Below are 13,961 nucleotides of genomic sequence, written 5' to 3'. Positions count from 1 at the left end.
GACCAATTATGAAGCAGATGTTCCCCTGTATGGTGGTGGGAGAACACTGTCAGGGGAGAATGTCTGTGGTATTCTCAGTATCGCTCTCACTGCTCTTGTTCTTTGTTGTTCTAAACCTGCCTTTAGACCGTCTCATTTCTTGCCTTTCTGGCTTTCTCGTTTTCTCATTTCGGTGCTACCTACGTCACGTCACATGTAAGTCTTAGTTCACGTGCACGATAGCTGGCATGTCTGAATTCATAGCTATCATGTCTAAATAAAACTTGTCTTCTCAGCTTGACTGACAGCCACGTAACAGATGCGGTCTGTGAGATCCATTTGTCGCTTGCTGTTTACATCCAAATTGCATTACCATCAAGAGGTAGTTTAACACAGCTCTGACGTGCATTGCAACAATTATCTTCACCCCTCAAAGAGTGAAGAGAGATTCTCTTTACAAGATAATGTGGCTTCTTAAAAGAAAATCCAGGCTAGCCCCGCTATTTGAGTCTGTGCTCAAAAATCCAAACATGAAATCATCCACAGCTATCAGGACTTTAATCGGCACTGCCATCTTTCTGTGATTTAATGGGAAATCCTCTTCAATGACAGATTTTTGCTCATATTATCCTGATAATCTGGGGGACTTCAGTGGGTCTCTGTAAACTATTTGCAGACACACATCTCTTGCACAAGAAGTGGTCCTAATAGTGTGCTGTCATCACAGGACTAATCCTGAAACTACAACGAATGAGAAAATTCTTCAGGTAATTTTTCACACAAAACACAAAATGTTCAAATGAAAACAAGATTATAATCTTAGAAAATCCCAAAACCTTGTTATTATACAGGACAGGATTTATGTTTATATACAAATATTTTACTATTAAGAATCAAGAGAATCCCTGTGTGGATTTTGACACAGCCTTGCCATGGCTATCCTTTCTCTGGGCCAGTTCCCATCACTGTAATCGTAATTCTTGTCATCGTCATCTTCTGCATTATCATCACCTTGGTTGTCATCAGTTTCCCTGATGAGTGATAAGGCTGTTTTAGATATGCTGCAGTGAGGCTGAAGCCAAATCCATCCTAAGTAGGTTAAGGGGGTAAATCTTCAGGTCTCCAGAGGCTGGACATTTTCCCTCCTCGTTTCTCTCTCTCTCTCTGTCAGGATCTGACAAGCACACCAAGCCTGAGCTGAAAAGCACCCACCTCCGCTGTTCTCTTACTGCCATGCTCTCCTTCACTCCCTGCCATGATCTATTCTTTACTGTCTGTTTCCACTTTGGTCCATGCTTTTTTCTTTCTCATCTTTCCATTTCCCACTGCTTTCTTCTTCCAACGTTTGCAGTCTCCTCTCTTATGCACCCGATGCATACATGTCATCAAGCTTACACACACACCCATTGGGCAGTACATTTACATGCACGCATTTATCGTTCAAAAAACCTAAACATTATATTCTGCATCCTAATATTTACTCAGCCTACGGTCGCTCTGATAGCCTGTAGGCCAGCGTAACTGACATTGCATCTTGGCTTCAATTTGCAACATGACTCAGTGAAGTTGATTTGAAACTTTGTGACAGATGACACAGCCACACTTGACTCACAGTTACAGTGAAGCATGGCCTAATTCAAATTAGGCAAGTGATTTATTTTCAGATGAAGGCAATAGGCTTTCTTAGCTACCTGTTAACAGCGATGAGTGTTTAGACGCATATGAATGATTGCGAATGATGGGGTAATGTGTTGTGCTCCTTTTTTGGGATGATATAAGAATCTGTTCAGATTTTTCAGAAGAGGCTCTGGGCATGATTAGGATGTGCTTGTCAGAAAGGATGGATGTATAATATACAGGCACAATATACTTCACATAAGTGTTATGTAAAGATAGATTAGCTGAATAAACAACAGAGTTTGCTCTAGAGGTAAGAGCCTCTGATTTATTATGGCTAGTAGGGGGTGAGTAATATATTACTATGCACCTTAGAAAAGCGCATGCAACCAGGTCTTTGCAGATGAAAGATTATAAGCCAACCAAACTATTAAAATACTTCACCTATCAAGAGAAATCATGGCTAGAGCAGATGTTCACAGCTCTCAAACAACATGCATCTAATTCACATCTTGACTCCCATTCATTTGGTGCAATTCAACCCATGAGTCAGTCAGAGCCAACTTGATAACAATTGTCATCAACAGCATTACTCATAAATGTCAATGAGAAATAACATTCAAAAGACAAATTAAACCAAATTGTAGCACCTGAATCACCCACTTAAAAAAAAAATGCATACACCACTATGACGTTACAAAGGGTGTAGAGGAAAAGACTGGCAGTGCAGCAGCCAGAGACCATGGCGACAGCTGGTGAAATAGCTGTTGGAAAGTGAGCAGGTACTGAGTTCAATTACTGATAACCCGTAGGAGCAAAGGACACTAATGACTGACCTCCACTACAGCAACAAGTGAGTCAGTTTGTACACTCACCAGCCACTTTGTTAGGTACACCTGTTCATCATAAAGAGTCAATCACATGGCAGCAACCAATCATGTTTAGGCATGTAGTCAAGATGACCTGCTGAAGTTGAAACTGTTGTTGTCTGATGGATGGGCTGGTCTGGTATGTGAGTGTTTTGGAAACTGGTGATCTCCTGTCAAACAACCATCTCTAGGGTTTACAGAAAATGGTCCAAAAAAGCAAAGGTGGCTGGTTGATGCCATAGGTCAGAGGAGGATGGAACGAAGGAAACACTAACTCAAACAACAACTCATTACAACCAAGTGCAGTAGATCATCTCTGAACCCACAACATGTTGAACCTTGAACACTTCATGCCACAAAGCTCAACTCATCTCAAACTGCTTTCATGAACATGAAAATGATTTCACTGTACTCAAATCTGCAGCACCTGTGTGATGCTATCATGTGGACCAAAATCTCTGAGGGATGTTTCCATCATCTTGTTGAATCTATGCTATAAAGTGTTAAGACAGGCCTGAAGGCAAAAGAGGATCCAACGTGGTACTAGCAAGGTGTACCTCCTAACGTCCCAGGTAAGTTTATACTGACAGGACTTTAGACGTGCAGTACACATATTTGACTGATGATGAAAATAATACAATCATGCGACAACAAACAAAACCTGATGGTGTTTAGACTTGGTCCTATTTTAAAGCAGATCAAAATTACAAGGAAAATCTTGTGCTCAGTTTGTCAACATTAGAGAGTCACCCTCTTCCTTTTATTCTCTTTAGCTCTGAGGCAGTCTGCAATGCTGTATGCCTGAATTCATTCCAAATATGTTTGTGCAGTCGATTACACGGTTGCATTTTTTTTAACCTTTTTAGCAGCATTTGAGATGTTTTTGTTTCCGTGCGAATGCACCATGGCAGATGCTCACTACATTTGTAACTCCCTCACTGACAGTAACCAGGAATCAGATGAATTCACCTTTACTATGTGGCACTGGTCTGCTGTAGTGAAAGATAAAGGAGAACAATCCTTGAAAATAAAAACATCTCGGTGAAGCAGATCCACCTACCTCTGTTAGGTGAGGGTTTGGGTTGAAGCCACACTGGTTGCACACCATGGAGCGGCACTGCGTGCAGGTGTTGATGTTCGGCTTGTCATCCCCAGTGCCCATCAAGTCGGTGGTTTTGCAGACGGGGCACAGTTTGCTGCTGGGCATGGGTGCTATTTGAGGCACAGAGTAAGGGGAGGTGGGGACACTGCCTCGGTCTGGGGACGCAGAAGGGGACCTCCCAGTTCTGCTACTACCGACGTCCACCTGCAGACTCTTCCTGGCCACATGGCCCTGGCCTTGCTCTCCATGAGGCGCAGCATGCTGTGGGGTGTCATGGGAAGCCAACCTGTCACCTGTCCCATGACCGATCTGGCCGCCTGCTTTAGGTCCTGAGTCTGATGGAGGTGGCCTGACAGAGAGGTAAAGAGAACACAAAACAAGGTGTACATTAGATCTGTGTCCTAAGCTAGGAGTATAACCAGTTTAACAAAGAGACTATTGTTTAAACTGAGAGCCAACTGGGCATGGAAATATTTCTATTCGTCTAGGGATAGGAAAGGCTTTAGCTCTGAAAAAACTCGAGAAGCTTCTCAGCTATTCTCTCAATTACCCTCTGCAAGGTCAAGACTGAGTTTTACACACTTTATGTACATTTTACACTTTTAAAGTCATACGTTTTAAAAATCCTTTTCAGGTTCGCTTGCTGGAAATGGCTTTATGATCACTATATCAGACTGCACTGAAGCACACATATCCACTGTGTCTGTGACAAATAAAGTCCTTGAGTCCAGTTAACGCGCTTATTCTTATAAGCACACATTTGCAAACACCCAGTCCATGCTATTTTTTACTCATGAATGCAAGGCCATCTATTGCATAAACGAGAACACCAAAATAAAAACTCATTGCACTCTCTGCTGGAAGTAACTACACGGGGTTACGAGCTTTTTGTTTTTTTTCTTTTGTTAACATGCAGAAACTTTAAGAAAATAACCACAGCAGCCTTTTGGAGTGATTGAAAGTACTGAAAGAAGAATGGTGAACATCATTAAGAGAAACGTGGTGTTTCCGGGTATAGACTTAGGAAAACAAAGGAACCTAACTTTGTTTTTCTGACCTTTTCTTTTATAATAAATTAGTATATATTTTAAATGCATTGCATTTGACTTTTTCTTAAGTGGGCTTTTATAGCTGTAACAGCTACTGGATATAAATAAGCAGCAGTGCTTCTTCATAAAGGGTGCATTTTGGAGTCCTTCAGCTCTGAGATGCATTAGGCGCACATATCATTAAAAGATTGTATTGTGGTTCATGATGTGATAGCAGACCACTCAAAACAGAGGCCAGGAGTAAATCAAATGCTGCCTATTTTATAGTGCCTCTTTCTGTAAAGTGCTGGTCTTTAAAGCTGGTCTGTTCTCGCCTCAGCATTCTGTTTGGGGTGGCACAAAGGTGGCGTATCAGGACTGTAAACTTTGGGTTTTCTTGCACACCCTGGCCTTCAGGCACTGGTGCCAACAGTTAAATAGGAGCGGAGGATTTCCACTGTCATAACAACTTAGACCTTGTTTAGTCATGGCCGTCATCTTCAAAGACAGTCGAAGCAGCAGCCCTGGATCCACAGTGAGGGAAGTGTGGCGATAATGGGGAGAATAAAGGAATTAAAATAGAGCATGTTAGCAATTGTGACTCATTGGCAAACACTTGAGTTGCTACAAAACTCTAACCTTGTTCAACTCTCTACAGGAGCTCTGTGTTTACTGCAGTGAGCCCATCGGGAAAATCTTTATTTTTCATCTATCGACTGTGAACTTGAAATTCACACAGTTGCTGACAGTCTATGGTGGACCATCGCTTTCAGTCCTTCTGAGGCTACACTCATTCCTTCTCAGACATGGGATATGTAACATTGCTGGCTTCATGAATATTTAAAATGTAGGCATTTGGTGATTCATATGGGTCAGTTTTATGTTAATAATCCTCAGGGAACATTGACAGAGCAGTTACCAGTTTCACACAATATTATGTAGTATGAGCAAGATCTGACACTAAGTAACATATAATGAATTATTTTAACTTTTCTTTGATTAGCAGCTGGTAATGCGATAGTTGTTTTGATCACTATAGGAGCCACAGTGTGTATGTGGTTATGGGAATAGATCCATACAAACTTGTACATATACAAATGTAGCTTATAAACTACAGTTCACCTGCCTGAAGTGAAGTACATAATGTAATTTGCAGTGAGATCCTGATCAATCCTGTCTCAATGTCAGGGATAATCTCACATAACTAATTAATGAAGTACTGCTGTTGTGCTGTGTGCACAAATGCATGAAACTCTCTCACTCTGAATAAACACAGTACAGTGTTGTGTGCACCAATCCAATAATGGATTTGACTCCATGCATTCAGACGCGCTATGTTGAAAAGGATACTTAGTGTTATCAGGTGTGACTCGGCGTGATTGCCGCCACTGCTGCTGATTTTACGAAGGTGAGCATTCAGACATGAAACCCTCAGATAAATGAACATTTTTTAGTAGCTGATGCGTCTTACCGTTGATCCACTGTGCAGTCTACATTTAAGTCTATGTCAAGGTGTTTTCAGAAAATAATTGCAATTTAAAACACCGAGGCACTAATTGGAGTCTCTTGTGGTTTATGTAAAGCCTCAGGCACCATGGCTTAATGAGAGTCAAAAACATAGTTTAAACTTGAGGACACTTTTTCAAAAGATTTCTTCAAATGTTCTCATCCATCAGTAAGTGGTAATCCACTGAGAACAACTTGTGGCTTTGTGGCGAAAGCACTAGAGACTGCTTCACAAAGTGGACAGTAAAGCATTTGTGTGTTGCCAGTCTTTCGTGCTGGGGAGCCCCATGTGAAACTTTAGATCGCGAATAAGCAGAAAGATGATTAGATTGTCTACTCAGCCTTAATCATCCATGTGACAATATCCCAAAGTCACATTAATTAAAAATTGAAATGCAAGACAATGAAAATTTCAGAGGAATTTTTTAGTATTACAGGAAACACTATTCCCTGAAATGCCAAGAATTAGATGGGAAAATTTTTACCACTTTCATATGAGAAGAGTAATATAAGTTAACTGCAGAGAGAAACATTTAGCATAGCTCTGTTTTACTGTGAAAAATCTTATCCCTGTCTAATGTAGCTGAAGGTTTCCCAGCAACGGACAACAGCAAAAAACATGTAGGTGCTGACAACTTTTGGACACGTGACAATCAAGCTGACTATGTAGAATAAAGCGAATAAGCCCCTGGTTACACAGGCCATCTGTCCAACACTGGTCATGAGGAAAACATTAGATTCTAGGTTTTTTGCTGGAGGTTGACTGCAATCACTGTGAAAGTGATTGATAAAGCTCCAGTCACACAAGTCTACAGTCCACCCCATAGCAAACGCCTGTTTCTAGGGGCAAATGTTTGTTCCCCAACTAGTTCCTGAAAACCTCCTTCTGATTGTCATAGGAGTGATGCACTCATCTGCAAATGCTGGTAAGCTCTTCAAGTTGTAGTAAAACTTTAAAAAGTACAACACAAACCAGAAATGGAGAAGCTTTGCCTTCAAAGTAAAAGTTGCGCCTTCTGAAACATGTTGTCTGCAGCACTGAGCCACAATTTTTGCTTTGAAGGTGACCCTTCTCCATCTCAGGTTTGCCTCTCACTTTTTGAAGTTATAACACCCTTGGGCTAGTAGTTAGTGAGTATTTTTTAGACAAACATGAAAAACTACACGCAACTGTGACAGTCTGCTAGCATCCATGCATCCATCCTCTTTTGTTTATCCAATTCAGGGTCGTGGGAGGGCTGGAGCCTATCCCAGCTGCCATAGGGTAAGAGGCGGGGTACACCACCACGCCAGTCTGTTGCAGTGCTAGCACCCAAAGCAAACGATTTCATCCAGCAACAGCCAGAAACCTCCAGGAAACACCTGCCAACCAGTTGGGGCGCACACATTTAGCCCTAGCAACCGGTGGTTGTATCACATCCAATATGTCTGACAAATTAAGCAATGTGTGCATGATGTCACATGAGAAACCTCAGTTTGTACTGAAAAAATGCTCATGCTTTTTTCATTACCCTCAGACAGAGCCAGGCCAGCTGTTTTTGATATTTTCCCAAGCTTCAGGCTAAGCTAATCTAGCTAGTTACTTGTAGGTCCCTAATATTGACTAAACAGATATGAGTGTGATTTCTTATCTGTAGTACATCCTTTAGGTGCTTGCTGAAACAAATTCAGTGGGCATTGACAGACTGGCGATGTAATGCGAGACAGGTGAGACAAAACTAGTTATGCTAATCCTGTCAATACTTTAGCACAGGAGGGTATCCACAAAGACTGAAAGTGCTGATTGCACAGTGATGGCCATAGACATAGTAATTCAACTTAATCCACTATTAAATATCCAGCATAAGAGTCATGGCTGAGAGCTTTTTTGATCAGCATCTAATGTTCAAGTCGGTTTTCAGTTTAAATACAGAATAACATCAGCTCCCTTTAACATCAAATCAAAGCTTCTTTTTTTTTCAAAACGTAGTAGTCTTGGTGTTTTTATGCATTTCCGTCTTTCCTCCCAGCAAAGTTTCATGTAGTCCATGTTTTAACTAACAGTACTCATTGTCCTAATAAAAATCTAATTACTGGCCTATACAATATACCAACCCATTACATTGCTTTGAAAGGGTTTACTGAACAATAAAAACCACTGCAGCTATACAATAAACAGCAGGCATTCATTTATATTTACTTTTATCATTTGGATTAAAAATTGTCCTTGCACTGACATCTGGTGTGCCAATTAGGTCCGTTGGTAGAGGGTTAGTCATCAGACTGATGTGTGCTTAATTTTAGCTGGATAAAGTTTCAGAGTCTATACAGTGGAGATGCTACAGACACAACATTAAAACCACTCAAAGACAAATACTGACCATCTAGTCACACTACACTGCTCTCATAACTCCCAGGTCCCAAGTGTGAACAGTCTGATCCACAGAGACCTCAACTGGCAACTAACCGCACCCAACAAGATTCCCCAGAGAGCCCATGTCCACGGCAAATCAGGGCTATTTTTACAGCATGATAGTTTAAATACTTGTGATGTAGTATATGTTTGTATCTGGTTTAGGCTTTCTCTCTGTTGGAAATGAACCTGTAGCTGAGGCTTCTGAATGAATGTGCCTCCCATTTAGCAGTATTTAAAGGTCAGAGTAGAAAGGGTTAGGGTGATGAATGAGATGTGCACATGATTAATGGCATTATTTGATGCGAATGTCCAATTGTATGTTCAGTGTATCAGTAAAATGTAAATCCACCATTAAGTATCTGTTTGTCGAAAAGCATCAACAACTATCGCACTTGTTTTTCAATCAGCACCGGGTACGTCACATCAAAAAGAAAAAGGAAAGAAAGAAAATGTAACAAGGTTATGTTTATTTCCCAGAAGGAAACACTTACAGCTTCATAATTATCCAGCAGGGCAGATTTAATTCTGTCATTCAATGGCTGCTGGACATTAGACAAGAGTGTTTCTGCGTTTAAGTGAATCATCGGGGTTAAAGAGGAACAAAGCAGGGGTTGGCACACATTTAAGCAATTTCTGCAAAAAAATATATAAAAATAAGAAAAAGTGATTATTAGTTGTTGCCACTAACAACCAGAAAAGATGTCAGACACAGAATGAATGATTTTCAATTAGTTTTTTCAATTGGTCAAACCTGCCAAAAAAGCTGTGACAACAAGATCCAAATCAATGTTATAAAGCGTGTATTACAGCATCTCTGACAACGTTACGTAGCTTTGTTAGAGGGCACAGCACTTCTTGATTCCATTATTTACACCACTTGTCATACTTTAACATCAGACAAGCTTGGCTGCCCCTAAAAAAATGATGAGCAGCCAAGTCATAGATGAGGGGAAAGCTTACTCTAGAGCCAACATATTCCCAATCTTGCTGGACAAATGTAAAAGTAGTAGTTGCAGTGATGAAACTTTTAAGTTTATCCTGCAATGCCTCACATCATAAATGTGAAACATGGTTCAGTACATCAAATGGTCTTTCCCAAAAAATCACGCGGAGGTTCCTTCAAAAAGCAACCTCAAAGACAGCACGCAAGCTGTGAGCTACAGCTGTATTGTGTTTTGTGGCGATTGTTACTCTGATGGCAAAACGCATCCAGTGTGTAGTTGTGACTAGACTGGACACAGTGTCTGCGCTGCCAAAATATTCAACGTGGCATCCAAGTTCAGTTTCATCCGCAGAACAGCCTGGAAACACAAAGAAGATGGTACTTGACTTGGATATGTGGTTTTAGCCAGCTTCACGAGTAAAACGTATTAAAAAAAAAAATCAGTTTAATTAATAAAATAAGTTTCTTCTTTTTTGAAAGTTTGATAATGCCGCTATTTTTTTCCATCTGTGAGTAATTGTGTTAAATAATCGCGATCTCATTATAGACAAAAATAACTCTGATTGTGATTTTTCGCCATAAAGTAGCAGCGCTGGAAGACATCCATTTTCTGTTTATAACAGTGTCATTAGTAAGGGTGGCAATGAAGAACTGGTTCCAAATAATTAAATCTTTTGCCTCCCAGCTTATCAATTCGTTTAACAATGCTGGCTTGTTTTTCTGACAGCTGTGCATTGACTAACAATGATGTCAAACTCATACTGAGTCTTTTTTTTTTTTACTCGGTTACTATAATGTGTTCAGCCACAGAGATAATGTAACAATTGTGCTGATGCTGAAAAACTGTGTAGGACTTCTTATTTCCTCAAAGAAACAAATCAGGAATCAATAAGAGAAAAGGTGAAGGCGCTAACCTATAATCAGAATCAAAAACAGTATTGGTAGCAATGATATTCTATAAATGCCCCTCCCTGGTGATAAACAATATGAACTGCTTTGCATTTGGAGTGTGCTCAAAGTCTCAAAGTCTTTGAATTTGAGTGTATCCATTACTTGTTATTGGTTTCATGCACTCTGCTTGTGTCTGGGTTCGTAAAGTACCAGTATCAATACTCAAACCCGCATTTAATATCAATATCAGTTCTCCACCAGTTGAGTTTTTAGACTGATAATAAGGAGATGCCAAAGCAGCAGGACACTGAGCTCATCGCTGTAAACAGGAACTATTTGGAGCTTGTGTCAGACTGCCTTTCAGTTATGGTCAATAAGTCAGGATGACTATGCACTTAGTCAAAGCTGTTATGATAAGAGAAGAAGCAGAAGAGTGGCTCCCCTAGCTTCACAAACTCATACAGGGGCTCAGATAGAGTTCTCTAACTGCAGTAAATAAAGTGTAAAACTGTCAGAATTGGTCCCAAAAACCTCCTACGTGGAACTTGCTTTTGAATAAAGCTATATAAAGCATATTATACCCTTACTCATATTAATAGGCAAACTCATAAAATGGTGCACCTCATTTTCATTCAGATGAAAGTCTCCTATCTACAGTCTCAACCCAGGCGTTGTCTCATTATTTCTTAAACACTCACAAGGTCTTTGTAAAGGAATATGTTAAGGCAAGATTCAGACTGAATGTGCAGCCACAATCTTAAAAAGACTGTTTAAATTAGCCATATGATATACTCTCTGTCTCTCTCCCAGCCGATTTCTTATAATGCCTCCCTCGGTCTTTTAGTACACTCAGTCTCTCAGCAGTAGACATCACTTTATGAGATACCTTAGGGTGGATACCAGAGAGAAATCAAGATATAAAAGAATCATGAGGTTACAAGGGAGCTATGAGGATTTAAACCTGTTCCAAAGTGAATAGACGGGATGAACGGTAAATGCTTGGACGAACAGAAACACGAAGAAGACTGGACATTATTAAAAGCGTACGGTGTCCTTTTGCAGACCACACATATAAAGCCCACTAAAACTCACCGTGGAATAAAAAGAAGTTAAGCAGCAGCGCAATGCAAAAAAAAAAGGCATCAAAAACCAGACGTCTGTTGCACGAAGAAATCAGCACATAGCTTTGAATATCAGGCTAAAATCTATGGAAAGAGACTGTAAGCAGGTGTGGCGAATGTAAGACGCAGCTGTGACTGTGACTGTGCATGTGCATATTCAGGTCTACAACTGCTGAACTGTATAATTAAGGCAACATCAGATCTTGTTGGAAGGGCAATCCCTCCCACACACCCACACAGAAAACACAGACCTGCAGGCTGCTACATGTGATCACACTAATGATTTGTGCTGGCTTTTGGGAAAGGCTAATATTTTATTAGCCGACATTGCTGTCAGTATAAGCCAGCAAGGGGTGGTGGGAGGGTGTTAGGGGGAGTAGGGGTTCATGTAGTGTATGTTCCTGTTAATCTGAAGGTGATGCTGTCACATGAGAAGCTGCCACAACGCCATAACGCGTCTGAACTGAGTGTCTGGGTTTCTTGTGGTGAGATGCGAGCACCACTCTTGAGGAGAGGAAATCACGCTCTTTTTTTTTTCTTCTGTGCAGTACACAGAAAAGTGGAAAAAACAATTTTCACCGGATGCATATTGATTTGAGACTGAGACTGAGATCTGTTAACTGGGACAGCTGTGGGTTATGCTCTCTGGCACTGCTCTTCCACTGACGCTGGCGATATCTAAGGGTAGCTTTGTCATCCTACAGACGTCTCCTTGCAAGGTGGAAGGTGATTTGTCATGACTCTCTATTTACTAGCACTGATGTCGAGGCATGCTCGGTGGAAATCAACATGTAATGGAAGCGATCGAGCCCTTCAACGTGAGATCCAGTGCACTTTGAATCATTTACAATTATTATTATTATATAATATATATATATATATATATATATATATATATATATATATATATATATATATATATATATATATATATATATATATATATACTTAACACTGCCTCACTATGTCGCTCTTTCATTCATGATACTTGCTGGTGCCTCGGGACAGACACCGTGAAAACGGGCGTAAATTCCTACTTCAGACGTCTGAGAGCATATTTACGTTTTATTGATTGCACATCGAGACCGTTGCATATTAATTTTCTTATTAACAGGGCGGTGCTGCCAAAAAATTACAAATAAAAAGCATAAATTGGTCTGAAAGGGGGGTGGTGGTAAATTGTGTTGACAGTGATATTGAAATAAATAATTTAGCACCCATTCAAGTCTATCTACACGCAGTCGGTTGATCCTATATCTACGCTGCACATCGTTAGGCTACTAATGTAAGCTACACACCACGTTGCCGTGTAGCCTCCCTGATTCCTCTCCACACTTTGGCGGAGAAGCGTCCTAGCTATTGCTGCTACCTGTTAATCCCCGGCCCGGGTCCAGCCCCACTTCCTCCGACTGGCGCTCCATTGCTGGGCTTGATGAGCTGTCCAGAGTCCGGTGGTGCTGAAATGGAAGCCGGAGCCCCTGCTGCAGGGACGGCGGGGCCGGGCTGTCCCGCCTGTCCCTCCCCTTCCATGCTGGCCTCGTTCCCCATCGCCTCGGGATAGGTCTCGATGGACAGAAACGATGTTGTAGATGGTTCTACAGCTGTGGTGAAAACTCAGATGAAACTCAGCGGTGCTCCCCTTCCGCCATCATCACCTACAATTCAGCATCCCGCACGGAGCACGCGCGCTGACGGAGAGGGTGAGGGAGCGCGCTGACGCAATGGGTGGTGACTTGTGTGGCTCGTACGTGCGCGTGCACGGTGGTCACTTATCTCAAGCGAGCCTCGAGACACCACGGCGCAAATTCCCCTGGCCCGAGACCTCCAGGGCGCATGACTGGAGAGCAGTGAGGCATCCCTGATTCAGAGCACGTCGTTTCCTTTATGGACCGTTTGTTTAGTAACCTAAATGATGGAGACACCAAACAAAGCGAAGTGTGTGCTTGAGATGCCTGACTACTTTTTGCAGTTTCGCTTTTGTGAGCCTGCTGACAGTCAGAGAAAATAAAATAATACTGAAAGACTTCAAAACATTGTGTCAAAGCAGTTTCCAGCCAATGGTGTGGCTAGAAATAATCCAATAATATTATATTTGCAATGTTAACAGGAGATTTGTAAGACAGACAACCTCGCTTTTAATATTAGCTTTAAAACTTTCAGTACTACCTTAATTATGCTGCAATAGGGCTAGACTACAGGGGGCTTCCCATGATGCACTGAGTTTCTTCTTCACTTGTCTTTTTTAATCACTGTGTGTTTATAGACCACTCTGCATTTAATCATTATTAATCTATGTCTTCCACAGCCTGTCTTTTGTCCTGTCTTCCTCTCCTCACCCCCAGCCCATCATGGTAGTGGGCTGCCCCTCTCTGAGCCTGGTTCTGTCAGAGGTTTCTTCCGGTTAAAAATTAGTTTTTCTTTCACACTATTGACATGGCGCTTCCTTTTAGTTAGGTCTGATAGTTGTGGTTTCTCTGCATTACTGTCTTTACTTTACAAAATTAAGCACT

At 41.2% G+C, this 13,961-nt stretch overlaps 1 protein-coding gene across 1 annotated transcript in view; it reads right to left on the bottom strand.

Moving 5' to 3' along the window:
- The window catches only part of bsnb (bassoon (presynaptic cytomatrix protein) b), a 77,685-nt gene extending 64,524 nt beyond the window's left edge, over positions 1 to 13,161 (bottom strand). Inside the window, 2 exon segments of the mRNA XM_040052106.1 lie at positions 3,526 to 3,916; positions 12,821 to 13,161. Coding sequence (XP_039908040.1) covers positions 3,526 to 3,916; positions 12,821 to 12,999 — 570 coding nt within the window. The 5' untranslated portion in view covers positions 13,000 to 13,161.
- Between the last annotated feature and the right edge of the window lie 800 nt (positions 13,162 to 13,961).

This window comes from Simochromis diagramma, unplaced genomic scaffold, assembly GCF_900408965.1.
Source record: "Simochromis diagramma unplaced genomic scaffold, fSimDia1.1 OVJJ01000389.1, whole genome shotgun sequence".
Lineage (NCBI taxonomy): Eukaryota > Metazoa > Chordata > Actinopteri > Cichliformes > Cichlidae > Simochromis > Simochromis diagramma.
Note: the sequence above shows the minus strand (reverse complement) of the source record. Positions and strands in the feature narration are given on the sequence as shown.